Below are 20896 nucleotides of genomic sequence, written 5' to 3'. Positions count from 1 at the left end.
GCATAACTCACTCCATTGACTTGAGTAAAGATGAACTGGTGTAATGGAGTGGGGCATTTGGCCCAGGCATTTTCTATTGAGAGGCAGTCCTTCTCCCCCGCCCGAGTTGGGTTGTATCTTTGTGCAAAGGAAGAATTGGTTTGTGGTCAGATTTAGCCTAAAGCCAGACGACATGGAGTAAACCAAACATTCAATTAATTTGTCTTCTAGTAACACAAAGTGATTAAAAGTATTAAGGCACGAAAAACAAAATCTTCATAATCACTAGGTAGAGTAATTTTAGCAGCTTTTATCCCTTGATGAGGAGTGGGAAGTCTTTTTCCAGTCAACATATCCTTTCTACCACCTCCTCAGTTCAATGTGTTTTGAGAAAATGCCACTGAAGCGTTGTTCTGTGTTAATTAGTTACCATAGTATATGCACATGCATACGCAATACCAATATAGGGAGTGTGTGGGAATAAAGGGTAGAGCAAAGCACTGAACTGAAGGACTCCTGGGTTCTATTCCCAACTTTACCCTTTTTTATGCAGGGAAATCAGTCTGAACTACCTAAAAGTGTGAATTTTAAATGAATTAGTTAAACCACATTAAATCTCTGTGTGGACACTCTTATTCCGAATTAAAGTGGCCTTAATTCAGTTTAGAAGTGAATTAAACTAAACCGAATGAAGACCACTTTAATTGGGAATAAAAATGTCCACCTGGGTTTAATGGGGTTTAACTAATCCACTTGTGAGGTGTAATTATTGCTTGTCAATTTCTCAGATGATTGTATGGAAAACCCTGGAGAAGAAAGGTTATCTTAAACATGCACTCAAACACTGATGCCTACATTGTCACAAATGACTGGTGATTTTGGATGCTTCGGTTTTTAGGATACCTTAACAGGGCTTGGTTTTCAGAAAAGCTAATTCATGAGTACTTAGTTAAGATAAAGCTCTTAGGGACCAGATCCAGCTCTCACTGAAGAACATGGGAGGTTTTCTGTTGACTTCACTGGGAATTGGAACTGGTCTTAACTCAGTAAGATAACAGGAACTGGGCCAGATTTTCGTCTGTGTAAATCATCATAGCTCCATTACCTTTATTTATATTCCAGTAGCACCTAGAGAACCCATTCAGGATCACGGCCCCATTGTGTTATATGTTTGTACAATGTATAAGAATGCTTCCCTGCCTAAAGACCTTGCAATGTAAAATAAGCAGAGATTTTTATTTCAGGGGGACAGCTAATTTCAAGGTATTTTCCTTTTTACTCTTAGAACAGGCCAGTTGATAGAAATTTGCTAAATGACGTTTGACTTGGTTGCAAAATGAACAGGCTTATTTTCAAACAAACCTCAAATCAGGAGCAGCATTGAGGGATTAATTTTTTTCGATGACGGGCACTGCCTTTCTTTGCACATGTTAGTGCGTCTCTGTGCTTTTTGGGTAGTCCCAACTGTGTCCCCCTGTCTCAAGGAAAGCTGCATCCAAGGTTTAGCCGTGATCAGAGCTGAACTAATTCTATATGCTTTTGATCTCTTGGCAATTCATTAACTGAATGGGTTTATAATAAAAAAGAGTTTTAGAGGCTACGGTTAGGATGCATTTATGTAAATGGTGAAGAAAATGCTGTAAGGAAGGCAAACAAAAATAATTAGAGCTGTGTTAACTAGAAAACTAATGTTTAAGGGCCTGGGTGTTGATATTAATGGGACTCTGGTGCAAGTAAGCTACTCATAAGCTTATGCGTAAGGGGTTGCAGGCCCTGATCCTGCAAATGTTTACACAAGTAGGAACTTAATATAAACTGTTAGATTCTGCCATTTTGGGGCATGTTAGGTAGTAACTTACTCTTCACAGGTGAAATCCTGGCACCACTGAATTCAAGGGCAAAACTCCCAGTGATATCAATGGAGCCAGGATTTCACCCCATGAGCCCCAAGAAGTCCCATTTGTTTCAATAGGATTGTGGGTACAGTAAGGCTGGATCCAGCAAGAGCACTTAAGCACATGCCTAACTTTAAGCCTGTGGGTAGGCCCACTGGCTTCAGTGGATCTACACTGGAGTAAAGCAATAGAGAATCGGGCCCTTTGAACTTCAGTGGGACTCTTCACGTGCTTAAGTTTAGGCACGTGCTTAAATCCTTTGCTGGATCAGGGGCTGTGTCACTATTGAAGGTTAGATTGACAGAATGGGGATGGATTGTAGTCCTTGATTAAACAGTAAAAGGAAGTCATGGCTGAATACATTATTTTGCAATCATTCCATTTTCTGCATAAGATATGCACAAAATCTGAATAATCAGGGGGCCAAACATAAAGAGTTGCAGGGCTTCACACTCGTGCTTAGACTCCTGGTGCGTTTCCCAGAACGGTTGTTGGGCTCTCAACGAGTGCAGTACATTTGCTGAAAATTGTTCACTGATGAAGCCAGCTCCCTGTTTTTTCCCTTCCCCAACGCACGTTGAAGCCAAAAAGGAAGATTTTATACATTAATTTTTATGGAAATAAGCTCTTAGAAATTCCCTCCAGGATTGAAAATTGCTCTGCATTTTCAGAATCACATCGTGTTGCTGAAACCTTAATGTTGTAAATAAAGTAACATTATTATCCGAAATTCTCCAATCATTTTGAAAATGTACAGAGATTTGACAGCTTAATATACTTGATGAAACAAAACAGTTCAAGCAGTTGAAGGGGAGATCTTCCTTTGATTTAAAAATTGCCAACATATTAAAGTCAATAGCATTGAAGGAATGGGGAAGGAATGCTTATTAACTTGGGTTCTCTTTGGGGCTGGCAAATGTGCAAGAAACTTTAGTGAAAAATGCACTCTCTGTGCCGAAATTGGCGACCAAGCCATGTTTTCTGGCTGAGCGAGGCAGCTGACATTTAACGTTGTTGGGGAAGCATTTCCTGAAATGTGGTAATTGATCGGCTTGACAGTTTTTTCCACTTGTTTACAGGCCTCATTGGGGCCGATACGCCAGCCCACAGTATGAAGTAGGGGTGAGAGAGTTAAACCCCATTTGTGGTTTACTTGGGAAGAACCTTCACAGGGAGCCAAATTCTACACTCAAAATGGGCATTTGTGTTAACTTCAAAACCAATGTTAGAATGCATGAGCATCTGTATTCCAGCCAGTGGGAAAGCACTGGTTCCCCCATCTTCACATAATGAGGCAACCACAGAGAAATGTTGGGGCTACCAGGAGTGCACTGCACTGGGGGATATCCCCACGATAATAAAAAGATGAGGGGCACATGTCCATCCTTTCCCCCAAGGTGGCACCCATGCTCACACAGCACAGACTGTTTCTATTAGGAGCACAAATAATAGGCATGGAGGCTTATACGTTGGTGCTGTATCTGGGTCAAGTTGAGTATGTGCATAAAGAGAGATCATTACTCAGTGAACCTCTGGCACTGTGCCAGATAGCTCATTTGCTTGGAAGCCTTTAGAAAGATTTCTCCCTGAGGATCTAGGGTTTCAGCCCCCCACCCCTACCCCCCTTGCTGGATATGAATTCTCTGATGCATATTTACGCACAGTATACTAGAAGAATTTGGACCATTCACTAGACACATCTAGTGGAGGTACCAGGTACATTTAGCCACAGGATGTAGGATTCATTCCAAGTTCTACCACTTGTTTGCTGAGGCCAAAGCTCCACTGACAGTAGAGAACGCTGGGAAAGGCACTGAGATACAGATATAGAAAGCGCAACAAGAAATAGCTCCTGAGGTCAGTGGAGTCTGACCAGCATGATGCTTATGTAAGCAAGAGGAGAACCAGGCTTTTTGTGTCTTGCACTAGTTTGAAACACTGAACCTAGTTCACCACCACACTGTATCTTAGACACCAGATCAGAGTGGCAGCATTTCACACTCACTTTGTGTTGGTGGAAATGACTGCAAAGGGGACAGAGGATAGCAAATCAGGCCCATTTGCTTAGCTTTGCTTGCACTTTTGCAAGCTTTCCATAGGTGCCATCTTGCTAGGAAAACAATGCAATTTTATTCTAAACCAAATTAGGAGAGGAAATTTATGATTTTACCTATGCTGAAAAGCTGCAGCTCTGTTTTGCAAACAGAAATGGGACCATTATGCCCTTGGACTGAATCTGCAAATACTTTTTGACAATCTCATATCTCACTCAGTAAGCAAATGTTGGTAGCGTGGGCACAAATGGGGCACACATCATATTTGACTCCTTATCAGAGGCTAAGCACTGGGGAAGAGCAAGAGATAAGCCACTCAGCAGTTTTGTCACGCGCTTCCATAGATGAGAATCAAGATGATTTTTAAAAGGCATTTGCTAAAAGTGTACAGATAGTGGCATCTCAGCAAGCCATTCAGATAGATTCAGTGGAATTCAACCCTCTGTGTGCTTGAACAACCCTCTGAACGTCTATTAAATGCTTGGTCACGGACTTTAGCTTCCCTGCTACATGCACATGCAAATACACCCACACTTCATGCAAACATTTATTGGGACCCTGTCTTTAAAAGTCCCACAACATCGCTCTTCTATGGTAAAAAAAGGGGGGAAACTCAGATTCAGCCATTTTTATTCTATATGCCCTTGTTGAGCAAAGCACTTCAGCACATACTTCACTTTAACCACATAAGTGATCACATCCTTATTAAGAAAAGAACTTAAGCACGTGTTTAACAAAGCCCCAGCTTTAATGCCATTGACTCCAACATGTGCTTAGATGCATATGATACACATATAGCGAGTCTAATGCACCAGCTTTATTCCAGTGTAAATTCACTGAGGTCAGTGTTTTACTCCTGATCTACATCAGTGCTGAAGGAGAATCTGGCCCCCCAGATTCTTCATCTCTTCCAGAATCCTTTGGACAGTATTTACTTTGGGAAAGAGGAGCTGGCTTCTTCTTCTGAAAATCTAGCGCTAGTCCTGGTCCTACTGCCCTTGCTCCTTGATCTCACCATTGTACGATGCAGTAAGGAGCCACACTGCTTTCCCTTTCTGCTCTGCCTGCTGGCTCACCTATTCTCCCCATTCCCCGAGAGAGAGCGATTGCTACACTGACAATTTAATGCATTGCCATTAGAGTTGGTTTAAAAATTCCAGTTTTTAGCTGGAAAGTTCCATAGGGAAAAATTGTCTCATTTTCATTGAAATTTCCTACAAATTTGTTCCAGTTTTTTGGTGAAAAACTGAAGCCCAAAACTGACATGTTTGAAACCTGTTTTTGGTTTAAATGTTCCATTTTTATTTGAGGGGGGGAGGAATCTAAAGTTTTGGGTTTCAGGGTTTTTTCTTTTCCATTTAAAAACTGGAAAATGGCATCAAAAATGCAATTTTCCCATGAAAATGTTGGCTTGTCCCTTAAAAGCCATTTTTCTTCAAAATTATGTTTTCACGGAAAAAGATTAGCCAACTGTAATTGCCCCTTCCCCCCGATGAAGATGCAGTTTTTGACAAAGGGGACAAGTCATGTCACATGACTCAGCACACCTGGCCTATTTAAATCCATTTGTTCAAAAGGCTGTGAGCTCCTTTTCAGGAACAGAAGCACTTTGCAGAGGAACTTTATGATAGGAGCTTCTTCTTAACATTGCAGATGTTAAAGAACTATACATCAGTTTAATTCTTAGGCAAGCATTGGCATAACTCCTCATTCCAGGAACTAAAGGATTTCCATCCTTGTAACAGTGAGATATTCACAGCTATAATCCAACAGGCTGTATTAGCATCCATATGGCAAGTTTTAACTCTCACACCCAGAAGCAACTGGATTTCCTTGAGACAGATTTCCAGAAGAGTTCCGCTCCCTTTTAGATATCTAAATAAGGGCCATATTTTCAAAAGTGCTAAACACAAAAAAGTGGCACTTAATTATTTAGTTTCCTGAGCTTGTATTTATTTATCAAGACTATGCAGTCTCTCTTCCCCACCCCCATTTGTCATTTTCATGTCTAAAATTAAATAAATATGCAAAACCAGAAAGTTGCCAATTCCCATGTGCAACCTTGCAGTAATACAAAGCTTTGTCCTTGCATAGCGCCTGTGATCGGAAGATCTCAAAGCGTATTGCACTCGCTAATTAACATAGCCTCATAGTCTCCTATAAGGCAAGTATTAGACCCATTTTACAAACAGGAGCACAGTAGATGTTCATGGATTTATAGATTGTAAGGCTAGAAGAGACCATTATGAACATCTAGTCTGACCTCCTATATAAATCAGACCATAGAATTTCATGCATGTTGTGTTACCTACAGACAGTGTCACAAGTGATAGAGTCAGGATTAGAACCTCTAGGTCTCCACCCTCAACATTGTGCACCGGTTCCTACACTGCAGTCCCGCTCTATAAAAATTCCTAGCATTTCTGTCCCAAACGTGCATGCCAATAGAAAAGTTTTTAAGGGAAAAACTATCCAGTCTCAAGACTGAGGAGTTATTTTATAAAGAAGAGTCCAAAAGAATATTTTTAAAAGGATGAAAAATGGGGATGATGTTTGAATGGGGACAACTTGCTCATGAACTTGTGGTTTTTCAAGCTCTCCCAATCCTTCTGCTCCATTCACACTTCCAAAACTAAATTATATTGTTATAACCCTTCCCAACTGCGTACTTAAAACATGTCAAATATATATCACTATGTTCCACTGGCTCTAGACAGTGAAGCAAGCCTGCCTTGTTTTAGTAACCCCATTGAAGTCTAAGGGCCTAATTTAACATTGAATACAACCCAAGATGTGCTGTCGCATGGAAGGGAAAAGACATCAGGGATTTTCAACAGACCTCAGGGCCAGATTTTTAGGTGCTCAGCTCCTACAACTGGGATCCGGTTTTCAAGCGAGCTCAGCTCCCGTGTAAGCATATAAATAAATGGCCAGATTCTCAAAAAGCTGAATTCTTGAAAATTTTGCCCATAAATATCACCCCCGGTGCTCCTGGGGGCTGAGATCTTTTGAAAATGTGACTCTTAGTTTGGTTCATAAATAGGAGCTGAGCTTTTTTGAAAATCTACCCTCAACTGCAGGTGCACTTAACAAAAAAATCTAGTCTGAGCTTCTTGAAAATCTGGTTCCTAGTATCTGGATGTGTTGTTTAATTTTATGTATCGCCAGTCACACACTTTGATAGCAGCCTGGTAGGTATTGACCCATGTGATCAATGTAATATCATATTTTCAAAAATTCCCAAGTGCCCTAGGAGAGTCAGCCCCATTTTTCAAAATGATTTAGGGGTGCCTGCAGAGTTTAGGTGCCCACAGGGTTAGGCGGCAGTTGAGCAGGAGTTTTGCGACTGTCTTTAGTGCCTAAATGTTAGATTTAGTCCCTCTTGTGAATCCCACCGTAGGTGCTTAGGTTGACAACATTAAAGTCTAGGTGCCTAAATTTCAACAGCTGGCCGGGCGCAGTCACCTGAGTCTCAACACTACCAAGCAGCTCAATGCCTAACTCACATCTAAGCCCCGGTGGGATTCACAAACAAGGCGTTCCCCTGCCCATCTTGCCTTCGGCACCCCGACCCAGTAGATATACTTTAAGAGAGCCATAAAGTAGAATTGCAGTATGAAGTATTTATTTCAAGGGCTGGTCTACACTGAAAAGTTACATTGGCCTAGCTACGCCTCTCAGGGGTGTGTAAAATCCACACCCCTGAGAGACATGGCTAAGCCGACCTAAGCCCCAGTGTAGACAGTGCTAAATCAATGGAAGAACTCTTCCGTCAGTCTAGCTACTGCCTGTCGGGGAGGTGGATTATGGACAGCAATGGGAGAACCTCTCCCATCACCATAGTGTCTACACTCCAATGCTACAGCAGCACAGCTTTGCCACTGTAGTGTTTTAAGTGTAGACGTAGCCCAAGACACAGGGAAGTGAGTGGCAAAGGTGCCCATCCTGCCTCTTTAACTCACCCATGCAGTGACTGCATATAACTGAATATGGTACCATAGATCTCCCACTGGCTCTGGAAACCCTGATGGAGGCCCACATGTGCTGTTACTTCAGTCTCTTTGTCTACGATGACGTAAACATTTCTTCCTACTATATTTTTTTAACAGAGATTGGTATAAAACTGATTGGCTTTGTTTTTAAATGACTGTTTTCTGCTCATGATTCATCAGCTTGGGAGATTCTCCTCTGAAAGCTATACAAAATAAACACTGTTTGGGCCCTCAGACATGTGAATGAGTCAGAATAGGAGATATTTAGTTCTTTGTGGTCTTCCATTGTTTTTGTAAATGTATTTAGCATTTAATTCATCTAAATCCTGCTTTCCCCCTTGATCCTTTTTCTGAAAACAGAATTCTTGAAGTGCAAGGACAGTTTTCTTCCCCATGGGCTCAATCCTGGTAATTGACCTCCGTGGTTATTCAGTTTTGTACTTAGTCTGGGCTAGATCCTCAGCTGCTGAAAACCAGAAAAATGGTGCTGATGTTGATGTAGCTATATTGATTTACACCAGCTGAGGAGCTGGCCTGTGGAATCTTTAAATTGTGGATGAATCTCTCTCTAAAAAGTTATGCTCTAGTTCAGCAACAAATTATTGGGATTAGTAATGTTGACTTTTATAGTAAAGAACAAGAACATCCTCCATTGTAGGAATTACCAGATGGCATTCTATGGCCCGTGTTCCACAGAAAGTTAGAGTGGATGACCATAGAGGTTTCTTCTGTCCTTAAATTCCATGAATTAGTAGTAGATATGGAAAGTGTTTTGAATCTCTAAGTTCTCAGCAAAACAATCAGAAAAAGATTCAAAAACTTGTCCTGAGAAATGGACAACAGGTCTAATAGTGACATAGGTATGAAATTTTCAATGAAAACAAATATCGCTTTGATCCTGACAGTTTGCCCTTTGAAGATACGGTTTTTGCTTTTATATTGGGAGCGTCCTCTTAGAATTGTTGATGCCAGGGCATTTGCATTCTGATCTATTTTCTCTCTTGGATAGGAATTTCCCTTGGCAGTCATCGGAGGGCCAGAATGCTACTGTGGCTATCCCACAATGCATTTCACTCTTCACGACAGCGTGGACAGGTTGTTCTGCAGCAGACTGCAGAATGTCAGTAGTATGGCTGAGGTGCCAAGAGAAGAGAATTACTATCATGTCTATCAGACTCCAGTACAAGGTAAATGCTGCAACTCAGCAAGAGCCCCCGGAAGTCAATGAAGCTATAGCTGTTTACACCAGGTGAACATCTAGCCATAGAGGTGTTAGCTCTAATGTCCGGACCACATTCTGGTTTGAATCATTGAAGCCTTCCTATACCTAAATTCCCCATGCAGTTTCAGTTGTATAGTCTTTCACTTTGTTTACCAAATGGATATGTGATTTTATCAGGCACTATTGAAAAAATGGATCATTTTCCAGCCCAGACATGGCAGCATTTCAGGGGTAGAAAAAGTGGTTCCAAAGTGCTGTAGGATTCTTTGCTGCGTAGGTGTATATAAACGTATGTGTTAAGTAGCATTAACATATGTGTTTTATATACACACTATACATACGTGTAATATAGAAATTAACACAAAATTAACACTGTTGTATGCGATGTTTACAAGAGTAAAATAGCCATTCAAGCAAACAAGATGTTATTGATACAACATAATCAAGATTTTGGAAATCCCTGGCCTTAAAATTCCTGGCCAGTTTCATGGGCTTTAGATTTTTCAAACAACTTTAACTATACAAATTAGAACTTTCCCTTCACCCTAAACTAAAACTACACTGATATCGTGTTGAACTTCAATAAACCTCCTTTCAAAGGAGAATTTCAGACACTTTTACAAACAATGAATTAAGCCTTACAAAACCCCTGTGGGTGTAAGTAATTATCCTACAGCTGGGGAAATAAAGGCGCAGAGCTTTGCCTGCACTTAAACACTGTGACTAAGGCCAGAAGGGACCACCAGATCATCCACTGCGACAGCCTGTATCTCACAGACCAGCAACACCACCCATCACCTACACACTGAACCCAGCCACCCCCACCTCTTGCCCAGAGCCAAACAATAGCTATGTCACGGTCAAAAATAGAACCTAGACTTCTAGTTTTGTTCTTTAACCACAAACCATGCTCTCTCCGACTCATACATATTGCAGTTATAGTTGCATTAAAACCAGTGCTACCAGCATTTCTAATTTACTTGAGACATCTTCCTCTAAATGCTCATCCTCAGAAGCATCTAGAAGTAGGTTGGTAACATTGACAATAAGGCTTCAATCCAGCAAATCACTTAAAGTGAACCGGATACTTAAGCGCATGAGTAATTTTACTGATCTTCGTGGGACCATTCCTAGGCATGAAGCTGAGCATCCCTCTAAGAGCCCTGCTGGACAGGGGCCTGAACGTCTGTTCATAGCCCATTTTCACCAACACGTATCAGACTCAGAGTAGAGTAGGTCAGACCCACTTCTGAGCATTTATTGGTTCATACCCCTATTGGACTACAGCCCTCTGAACTGATCTGAAAATCCAGAGATTTAATTGTGCACAGTTCAAGATGTTTGGAAGTTCAAGTTATTTTGGGTAAGAATCCAGCAGTTCAAGCAAGGAATTTTCCCATCGACTTCAGCCAGAGCAGGATCAGGGTTCCAGATCTGAACTCTGACTACTTCAAAGCGTGCTTTGATTTTAGAAATCACGTTGGGGAGGGGTATTGGGGCACCCTCCATGCTGGATCACGTGCAGGCGTTCGTCCATGGCAACTTTTAATTGGATGGCACTGCATGCAATGGGATAAGGAGCAATGTGCAGCATTTCTTCTTTCTATTCATTAGGGATGACCATACATAGCCCCTTCTTGGGTTATCCTCATTCCCCGTTCTGAGGTTAGGCAGGTATTAATAGGTACACTTATATAATACCAAGCTCTCGTGTCGCACTTTTCAACAGAAGATCTCAAAGTCCTCTGCAGAGGAGGTCAGCATCGTTATCCCTGTTTTACAGATGGGGAAACGGGCAGGGAGAGGCAAAGTGACTTTCCCAAGGTGGAGACGGGAATAGAACCCAGGCCTCCCGAGACCCACTGTGGTGGACCATCTACTAAGGCACAATGCCTCGTATCCACAGGCAATGCCAATAAAGTAGCGTAATGATTGTGAACTCCTTCAGTTCCACAATGTAAGATGTCCATACAGATTCTGAAATATAACTAGAGAAAATAGCTCATAGACCACCACTCTCTGTTTTAAAGTTGAACCATTTCATGTTAATATATACATGGCCAGGGTCTGATACTTTCTTCTGAGTGAGAAAAGCTCACTAGCCAGCTGACCCTACCTTCTACAGCATCCCTTACTTTGAGGATTGAATTTTGAGACTGTCATTGGCCCTGTTTGCAGCAGATCTGACATAACGTGCTTGTGAGACAGGTTACGCCCAGCCTTTCTGAAGTACCGGAAAGCCTAATTCCTTTGATTTCCATTTCAGCACAAGCCATTCAGGAAGGATGTTGAACTCAAGTCTGAAGCTTAATCCCTGCCCTTTCTCCCCGCCCCCCATGTTGATTATGGCCCATTGACTAATTTTCAGATACAACGGGAACATTCTTTACATACATGTTTAGAGGTAGATTGTGGGTTTTAAGAGACTGCCTTGAGTTAGGAGTGGTGCAGCACTTCCCCGCCCTATAAAGAGCCCTATACAGACAAAGACACAATCTTGCCTAGTGTTGTTCCATAGTGGGTGAGCAATCTGCCCCATCCCACCCTTATCATTTGCATTAATTTATGGCTATTTCCTTTGCAAAGCACTCAGATGTTCCCCCGGGAGGTAGCAAAAGGTCTGGGTGATACAGTTACATATGTAGGGCCAGATCGTCAGCTGGTATAAATTGGCAGAGTTCCATTTTCATATGGAGCTACACCAAGCTACACCAGCTGTGGCTCTGGCCCGTATACTGTAGATAGGCAAGTATGCACTGATGCTGCACGATGCATGACTGTTGGAGGATTAAATGCCAAGGATGCATCATTCTGTAATGCTGAACACGCTTCTGTAAATGGAAAGAGCTACATCTTCTGCCTGTGGTGCTATTTTTTTTAGTGATGCTTCTTTGCAGGGTCCTGATTCCCTCCCCTCCCCCAAAATGTACCTACATCTTTTCTCTCTGTATGGAAATCAGTGGATTATTCTGTAAACAGACACCATAGTCAGCAGTTGTCACCAAGATGACATTTACACAGGTACAAAAAGAATGACTGTGGCTGTCCGTAATGGCAATTATATTTTTAAAACAGCACATGCAATCTGTCTTGTTTGCAATATTTTAGCACTGCTTTTGCAACCTTGAAGGGCCTTCAAAGCATGGAATATTGTTTTGCTTTTGAAAATCCTAGGCTAAGAGGTTGAATTGAACTCTAATCTATAGGAAACCCCTCCTATTACAATGAGACACTTGATTCACAAGCCTAATGGTACATTCAGCTGGTCAGTGAACAGCCAGCCTGCCAGGCAAATAGCATAAACAAACATGCATCCAGGGGCTTTTATTAGAACCTGCAGGTAGGTACAATAATTTGCTGCAGTTCTAATAATAAAGCATTGCCTAACATGACGTCAGTCTCTTGAAAGCCTCCTCTAAAGAGAAACTCTTTGGCCTCTTAAGGCTGAATTAATTTTGAGAAGTATCTGAATCACAACTGGACTCAAACTGATATCCTATGGTATAAATAGAAAAATGAAAGCAATAAATCTTGTAATCAGTAGCTGTCAGTAAAATTAATAAGAAGCCACCATGCTTACAATGAAATATCTTCTGTACTTACAGACACCCGATGCACAGATAGGAAATTCCTCACTACCAAATCCAAAGTGTTTGTTGCTTTGTCTAGTTTTCCTGGGGCCGGGAATACCTGGGCTCGTCATTTAATAGAACATGCCACTGGATACTACACTGGAAGCTATTACTTTGACGGAACCCTGTACAACAAAGGTATTGTTGTCGGAGACACGTGGAAACATGAAATCAGCTTTAAACATGCACGTTTATTTACTTGTCTTGACATTTGTTTCTCTTTGGAATAAATACATCTGTCAATATTATAAACACCTGTGTTAAAAATTAAACACATTTGGAATGTGAGAGTACCATCCTCTGTACAGTGTACAGAGACTGGTTGAATAGCATACACAAACTGATTCACAAACATTTTCATGAGTAAAAACTTGCTCTGATTTGTGGGGTCATATTAGGTAAACTGTGCAAATTTGAGCATCTATTATTATCATCATCATCATCATGTCTATCTTTCTCTCTCACTCACACACACACACACACACACACACACCTACCTTTCTCCACTGGCCCATAAAGAATTTTATAGGCAACAAATGAGCTAGATTCTTAGGCTAAGATTTTCAAAGGCACCTAAAGAATTTGGCCATGATTTTCAAAACTGACTAGTGGCTGTGGGCCCAATGAGAGAGACATTAAATGGCCCTAAATTTTTGAAAGTGTTGAACAGCTGCCCTCTGAAAATCAGGCCCCTTTAAGGTGTCTCAAGTTGGGCACCCAAAAATCACTAATCACTTAAGAAAATCATAGAATGATAGAAATGTTAGGCTGGAAGGGACCTCCAGAGGTCATCAAGTCCAGGCTCCTGCACTGAGGCAGGACCAAGTATACCTAGACCATCCCTCTCAGATGTTCATCCAACCTGCTCTTAAAAGCTTCCAGTGATGGCGATTCCACAACCTCCCTTGGAAGCCTATTCCAGAGATTAACTACCTGTATAGTTAGAAAGTTTTTCTAATATCTAACCTACATCTCCCTTGCTTCCCATTTTTAAAGATCGGTTCTGTGTTTGCCATTCTCCAGTCCTTTGGGACCTAGCTATTCTCCATGAGATCTTGAAGATAATTGCTAACCATTCTGAGATTGCTTCCACTAATTCCTTGGCCACCCAAGTCTCATCTATTTACAATTATTAATATTGTGGTTGTACCTGGAAGTCCCAGTCATAGCCCAGGGCCCTGTTGTGCTAGGAGCTGTACAAACCCAGGGGAAAAAAGGTGGTCCCTGCACCAAAGAGCTTACTGGCCAAGTAAAATTAAGAATTAATAGTCACATAGCTGGTCTTTGATAGAATCAGTAACAGAATTCCGGACCTCCTGACTCCCAGTCCAGGGCTTGATCCACTAAGTTACTTTGTCTCTTGTAGTTGTTAGAATTTTACACCATTAGAGGATCTCATTTATAATGTGAAACCTGAATTTTTTTAAAACAATGAATCCCTCATATTTTAAAACAGGTTTTAAAGGAGAAAAAGACCACTGGAGAAGCAGGAGGACTATCTGTGTGAAAACACATGAAAGTGGCAAGAGAGAGATTGAAATGTTTGACTCCGCCATCTTGTTGATAAGGAACCCATACAAATCTCTAATGGCAGAATTCAACAGGAAGTGTGCTGGCCACCTGGGATATGCAACAGATAGGAACTGGAAGAGTAAAGGTAACATGCCAAGCCATTGCTAACCAATGGGCATCTAAAATGGCCTTCAAACGATAAGCCTTGAAAGTGGGGTGCTATGGGTGTTGCTGGTAGGGCAATGCACTGAGGGCCTGATCAAAAGCTCATTAAAGTCTTTGGGAGTTTTGCCACTGAGGTTAGTGAACTTTCCATCAGGTCCTAGGGCAGAGGGAGGCCCCCAGAAACCTCAGATCTGAATTTTGGAGGTGCTTAGAGTCACAGAAAGGGAGCACAGCACCAGGACTAGCACAGCACTGAAGTTCCAACAGTGACCAAGGAGAATGTCCTGGCTGAGAGAATGTCTCTCTGCAGAGAAACACCACACACAACCCATTTAACCAGGCTATGTGCTGTGGTGAGAATTTGCCCCCGCATTATCTAATAGGTGAGAGCTATTAGACAAATTAGTTTAAGATCCAGGAGATGATGGAACAGGATTTGTTGGGGTACATTTTTATGCATTTTACAGGCATTACTGTAGTACAGATTAGTAACAATAGGACTCATTGACCATTACTCAGAGCCCCTGAACACGTTTTTAAAATGCACCCCCCACACTTCATTTTTCTTTTGATACTTTCAGCTGGCAAAGCAAATGAGAACTTTTAATCCCCCACAGAATGCATTGCTACATTCATACTTCACAATGCTAAAGAACTCAGCATGGGCTTCCCCTTTTGTATATCCGAAGCATTAGAATAAAGGGACAGGTAAACTGCATAAACTCTTTTGGGAGGTTCTCCAACATCGTATATTTCTATCCTGAACCCATGGTCCCCCCCACCACAACCAAGGACCATTCGTTTACAATCTAACAAACAAGACAAAGGAAAGGAGTGGAGTGGAGACACTGGGTGGCAGAGTTGCCTAAGATCAGGCACATCAGTGGCAGAGCTGGGATTAGAATCCAGATCTCGTGACTTCCTGTCCAGTGCCCTCTCTGTTAGAATAGCTCCTCTCTTTGCAGCAATTGATTACATAAACGTGCTGCAGGTTTACACCGGTGGTTTCAATATACCAGTGTTCTACTTGTGAAGAATTAGGCACAGGCTTTCTAGTTCAAGCAGGAATTAATTCAATTAAGTCCTATGGCCTGTGTTATACAGGAGGTCAGACTAGATCATCATAATCGTTCCTTCATTTTTGAAACTATTTTATAGATTTCCTCCCCACACACACCAACACGCCCCTTTCTCTGCTTCTGGTTTTCAATATATTTTCTAAGCAACATGCAAACTCAGCAACTTTCATATTCAGACCAAACACAGCCAGTTAGTGGGGGTTCAAACTAGAGCTGATTTTAAAAACACTGAACATTTTCCACTAAAAAGTTTAACTTTTTTGTGAAAAAAAAACATTTCATTGAAATTTCAAAATTTGAAGAAAAAAAAAAATCTCACCAGCTTTAGATCAAACTTAGGCAAAAAGAAGTCAGCCGTCCCTAACAAACAGGACAAGTACTGCTCCAATTTAGACTTTTGCTGCCCCATTCAGCAAGATCATTCTTTTACTACCCCAGGAGAATGTTTGGGAAATTATTAAAACACAGTGTGGATAAGATCATCTAATATTTCCCCTCTTCCCATCTCTTTCCCCAATGTTTAGAATGGCCAGACTTTGTCAACAGCTACGCCTCATGGTGGGCCTCTCATGTCTTAGACTGGTTAAAATATGGAAAACATCTTTTCGTTATTCACTATGAAGACTTAAAACAGAATCTCATCCCCAAGCTGAAAGAAATGGTGGAATTCCTAAACATGACGGTGACAGAGGACCGATTGCTCTGTGTCGAAAACAACAGAGATGGGAATTTCAAGCGGTCAGGTGCTAGGGAGAAGGATTTTGAGCCGTTTACCCAGGAAATGAAAGATCTTATCAACAGCTACATCCTGACAGTGGATGAAGCGCTGAAAAGAAGAAACCTGACAGGGCTGCCAAGAGAGTATGTTCCAAGATGATATCCCAGTTGCAGTTAGCTGTGTTTTTAAAATAAAATAAAAATAAATAAATACGAGACCAGAGCTTTATAGCAGCAAAAGCAAAGATGTTCTTGGAGTCTGCTGAGGAATGCAAATTCTCTCCACTCTTGGATGTTCTTCAGGGGCATTAAGTGCTTCAAAAGGCAAGCAATGAAGGATGGAAATTGGGTTATAAACCAAGGAAAAAGCTATTAGTGTCCACCTATGTATGTCCTTCCCTATATAAATGGCTACAAATTTAACAGTTGTGCACTGCTAATTCTGGAAAAGGATTCCTTCTTCTCATCCTTACTGTCTACTAGCAATACCTGTCAAGAATAACTTGAGATTTTGCAGTGCTTGATTTGGAAATTCATCATACATGTGTATGGAAAACCCTCAAAGGTGATCAATATTTTCATCCAAGTTTTTAAGAAAGTTAGTTGCTTTCTTTTTAAATTTTTTCCTCCCTCCCCTCTCCTAAATTCTCTGGTTGCCCTCTACTCATCCCAACATCCTCACATTAGACTTTTGTTGGTGTGCAAGGGAGAAATAGAAATATACCTGCAGTGAACACTTCCACAGAGATATGAACGGTCAGACAAACCTTGTCTAAGGCTCACCTTAAAAACCTTGTCAGAAACTGCATTGTTGCATGGTAGATCTGATTCAAGACTGACCTTGGGTTTTCATCATAATATGGACTCAAAACATGTGCCAGAGGAGATATTAATATAATCTCCAGGAGGGAGGTGCATCCTGTCTCCAGCTTGCCTCCAGCTTTTCGGGCTGGAATCAAGGAGAGTGGTGGGTCTCCCTTTGCGGTAGGATATATAGCCCCACGCAGAAGGGGCCTGAGCAGGGGAAAGAGGGAAATCCCAACAGGAGAAAATGGTGATTCAGTATAAAGGGATGGGCAAAAGCTCCATGATATCATCCCACTCAAACCAGCCCCAAATTCAGAGGCATACCTCAGGCTTGGTAAAGGCCCCATTGTATATTATATTCTTGCTGGGTTGGGGAAGGGTGAAGAGATCAAGAGAAGAACAAAGCATTTCATTTCTGTTACAAGTGACGCTCAATGCCTGAGTGGGAACCCTTTGTCTTTAAGTTTATGGTTTCTACAATGGGTCCTGCCATTGGGCCTGGTGTGCCATTTGGTCCCAACGACAGCTTAGCTGTGTATAGTGCTGAAGAGTCAAGAAAGTGATTTTCTATTGCAAGGATAGTGGCTATAGTCAAGTGATTAAAACTAATGAGTTGGAGGATTGGGGAAGGTGGCACAGGGAGCCATGGGAGAACAGAAGCTCTATGGGTGAGCAGTGCTGCTGGTAGACTGGGTGAGTGAAGAGGACCATGCAGTGTGAGGTCACACAGCATGCTTGCTGGCCTCTTGGCAGACAAAAAAATTCATACCTGGGTAGATTCGCCCCTTCCAGACGTCTAAGCTCTCTAGGTAAAGACTAAGCTACTCATTGTTTTCCCCAGGAGCCATCTCCAGCTTTCCTCCCAACCTCTTAAGGGCTGTTATTTAGAGTTAGCGATGAAGTAACTTTTCCTTTGAGACAACATAGGTCCCGTATATAACTATGGTTGTTGTACACTGAAAGGTGGATGGTTGTCCAGGCTGGGGTTGGCGGTGAGGGGGTTAATTCCATTATGCTTCCCTTCAATTTATTACATTTCATTCTTGAACACATGCAGCAACATGACACCAATTAGCTTTGTGCTTTCAGATATGAGACAGCTTCACTCTAAGGGTGTCCAAGAGCCACCCTCGGTGTCAGCAGGAGTCACACATGAAGCTCAGAGACTTTATATCACCCTACATGCTTTGGGGCTAGGCCTGGAAGGTTGTATTACTCTACAGTGCATTTGTTCATGTTAACTTTAAAAAAATCCCCCAAACTCCCGATGGAATTTTAGTTTTAATAAAAAAATAATAAAACAGTTTATATGAAGGGAGCTGGACCTCCTTTAAGTATGTACCATTGATGCTTTGAAAAATATAGTAAATCAAGCACAGTCTGGTCCGTGTCTTTTATAAGTTTTTCTTGTTTGTGCTCTGCATGTAATTGTCTTCTTTCTTTCTTTCTTCCTCGGAAGAATTGCTCAATATCATGAAACTAACTACACAGTCCCATCTCAGCTGGAACCAAAAATGGATGGAGACTTTATTGCTTGAGTGAGGAGAGAAATTCAGGTATGAATGGAGAAAAATGCCCTCTATGTGCCTGCTTTTCCACTCTGGTTCTGCAGTTTACACCAGTGTAACTCCCATTAATCTCAGGGAAGCTGTTTGTTCTGTACACCAATGTGAGAGAGTTTTCAGTGAAGCCCAATAAGTCTAATTCTCTTCTCACTTACACAAGTAGTAAACCATAAATGAAATCAGTGGAACTATGCGGCTGCAAATCCAGTTTAAGGTACATGGAGGATGATAATAGAGACAGAAGAGTGTCCCTGTACCAAAGATTTTCGAGGCTCCATTCAATTCTAATTAGTTTTAAGTGGAACCCAGGTAACCGTCAGTATTTTACTTAACAAGCTATGCTAAAAGAAAGTAAGAGTTGTCTTTAAAACATAGACCAATAAAGATATGCTGGATACAGATAGATGTTTGAAAGGCTTTCTTCCTATCCTGTAAGGAAGGAATATAGTAGTGCCCAGAACTCTTGGTCAAAAGCAGGGCTTCATGGCTCTAAGTGCTGCACATATAGTCCAAAGGTGGGGGGGGAGAGGAAGCATTTCTCGATAAAATTTTCATAAGCATCTAAGTGACATGGATCTTACCTTTCAGGATCTTGGCATAAGTTCCCATTTTCAAAAAGGGCCTTGTCCCCTTAGGTGCTTTTGGAAGTTATACCCGCTATCACATTTTAGGGATGGAGAACTGACAGATACAGAGTGTGTCACTTGCCCAAGGAATTTTATTGATTGCAGTGCTCATTGGATAGACCCTCAATACACCCACAGCCTTACTCCCCAAATATTAATTTGTTTCAAGCGGTGGGTAACTAATACTGCTGATGAAAATCCAGACGGGAAGCAGTTATGCATACCGAGTACAAACAAGTCAGTCTGTGTGCAACAGTCTCAGACAGTAATGAGAATTGGCTTCATAGATCAAAAGGCAGCATATAGTCCCATTTTACTTCGGAAAGCCTACATCTTCTCTGTCCACCGCCTCGCTAGCTTTTCAGCTGGAATATGGATACAGCAATGTAACAAAGGTCATATAATTTTATTTTAAATTGAGGGGCCTGGCAGCATCATTTTAATTAAGACTATGTCCGTGTTTATTATATAAGCCATGTTTGTAATAACTTATAACACAGCTATTTTCATTTACATCAGCGCAAAAGAACACAACAGATTAACCAAGAAGCAATAATAAAAGACTGATTTAAAATGTGTTGGTTATGAGAAACATGGATGCCATATAATTCTAGAAGAGGGAAGATATTTACTTTTCTAAGAAATTATGAACACTATATACAGGGTCTTCATTTCAATGCCTATTGATTTAGTGGACCACATTCTCCAATGGTGTCCTAATGTGTCGTCAAATGGAAAGTGGATGTTAAGACACTAAGAAGTCAGACCCAGGGGTGGCTCTAGACATTTTGCCGCCCCAAGCATGGCGGCATGCCACGGGGGGCGCTCTGCCGGTCGCTGGTCCCACAGCTTCAGTGGATCTCCCGCAGGCAGACCTGTGGGAAGTCCACCGGAGCCGCGGGACCAGCGGACCCTCCGCAGGCATGCCACCGAAGGCACCCCTGCCTGCCGCCCTCCCGGCAACCGGCAGAGCACCCCCCCGCGGCTTGCCGCCCCAAGCACGCGCTTGGCGTGCTGGGGCCTGGAGCCGCCGCTGGTCAGACCGATACCATTTTATGCCCACTTTGCAATTGAGTGCACATGGTGCAGGGCTGTGAGGAATCTGGTCCGTAATTGTTTAGGCCCCAATTCCACAAGCTGAACAGAACCCTGCGCACACACAAGCCCCCCTGACTTCAGTGGAAAGCATGTTGACCAGTGGATAAAACACTACATTGAAACACAGGAAACCTGAGCTCTATTCCTATCTCTGCTCCGCCTGATGTGTGACCTTGGGCAAGTCACTTCCCCAGCTGTAGAATGGGGATAGAGATACTGACCACCATTGTAAAGCACACTTAAAGTTCTCCTAATGACTACTATTCTTCTAAGGCTCTATCTAGGATGTGAGGCAGCTTGCAGGATCATGGCTTCATAGTGTAATGATTCCACTCAAGGTACAAGGCCAAGAGGAGATAAGAACAGTGGGCTCGATTCTTGTTTATACTCCAGGCCTGATTCTCTTTTCCAACTCTCTGGCAACACAAAGGGTCCAATATATTGCCAATGAGAATCAGAGCCAATACATTGCCAATGGAAGTTTTGAAGAGCGGGTGGGATTGTTGGTTTTAAAAACACTTTGGCCTTTATTTTTAGTATTTTCCTCATGATT

The 20896-nt window shown here is 41.9% G+C and overlaps 1 protein-coding gene across 1 annotated transcript in view; it reads left to right on the top strand.

The window, feature by feature from the left end:
- The window catches only part of WSCD1 (WSC domain containing 1), a 56323-nt gene extending 37707 nt beyond the window's left edge, over positions 1–18616 (top strand). The window contains exons 6-9 of the mRNA XM_044993839.1: positions 8930–9107; positions 12748–12912; positions 14231–14431; positions 16055–18616. Of these exons, the coding sequence (XP_044849774.1) occupies positions 8930–9107; positions 12748–12912; positions 14231–14431; positions 16055–16407 (897 nt within the window). The 3' untranslated portion in view covers positions 16408–18616. The remainder of the gene's footprint in view (positions 1–8929; positions 9108–12747; positions 12913–14230; positions 14432–16054) is intronic.
- The last annotated feature ends 2280 nt before the right edge of the window (positions 18617–20896 follow it).

Source organism: Mauremys mutica, chromosome 19, assembly GCF_020497125.1.
Source record: "Mauremys mutica isolate MM-2020 ecotype Southern chromosome 19, ASM2049712v1, whole genome shotgun sequence".
Lineage (NCBI taxonomy): Eukaryota > Metazoa > Chordata > Testudines > Geoemydidae > Mauremys > Mauremys mutica.
Note: the sequence above shows the minus strand (reverse complement) of the source record. Positions and strands in the feature narration are given on the sequence as shown.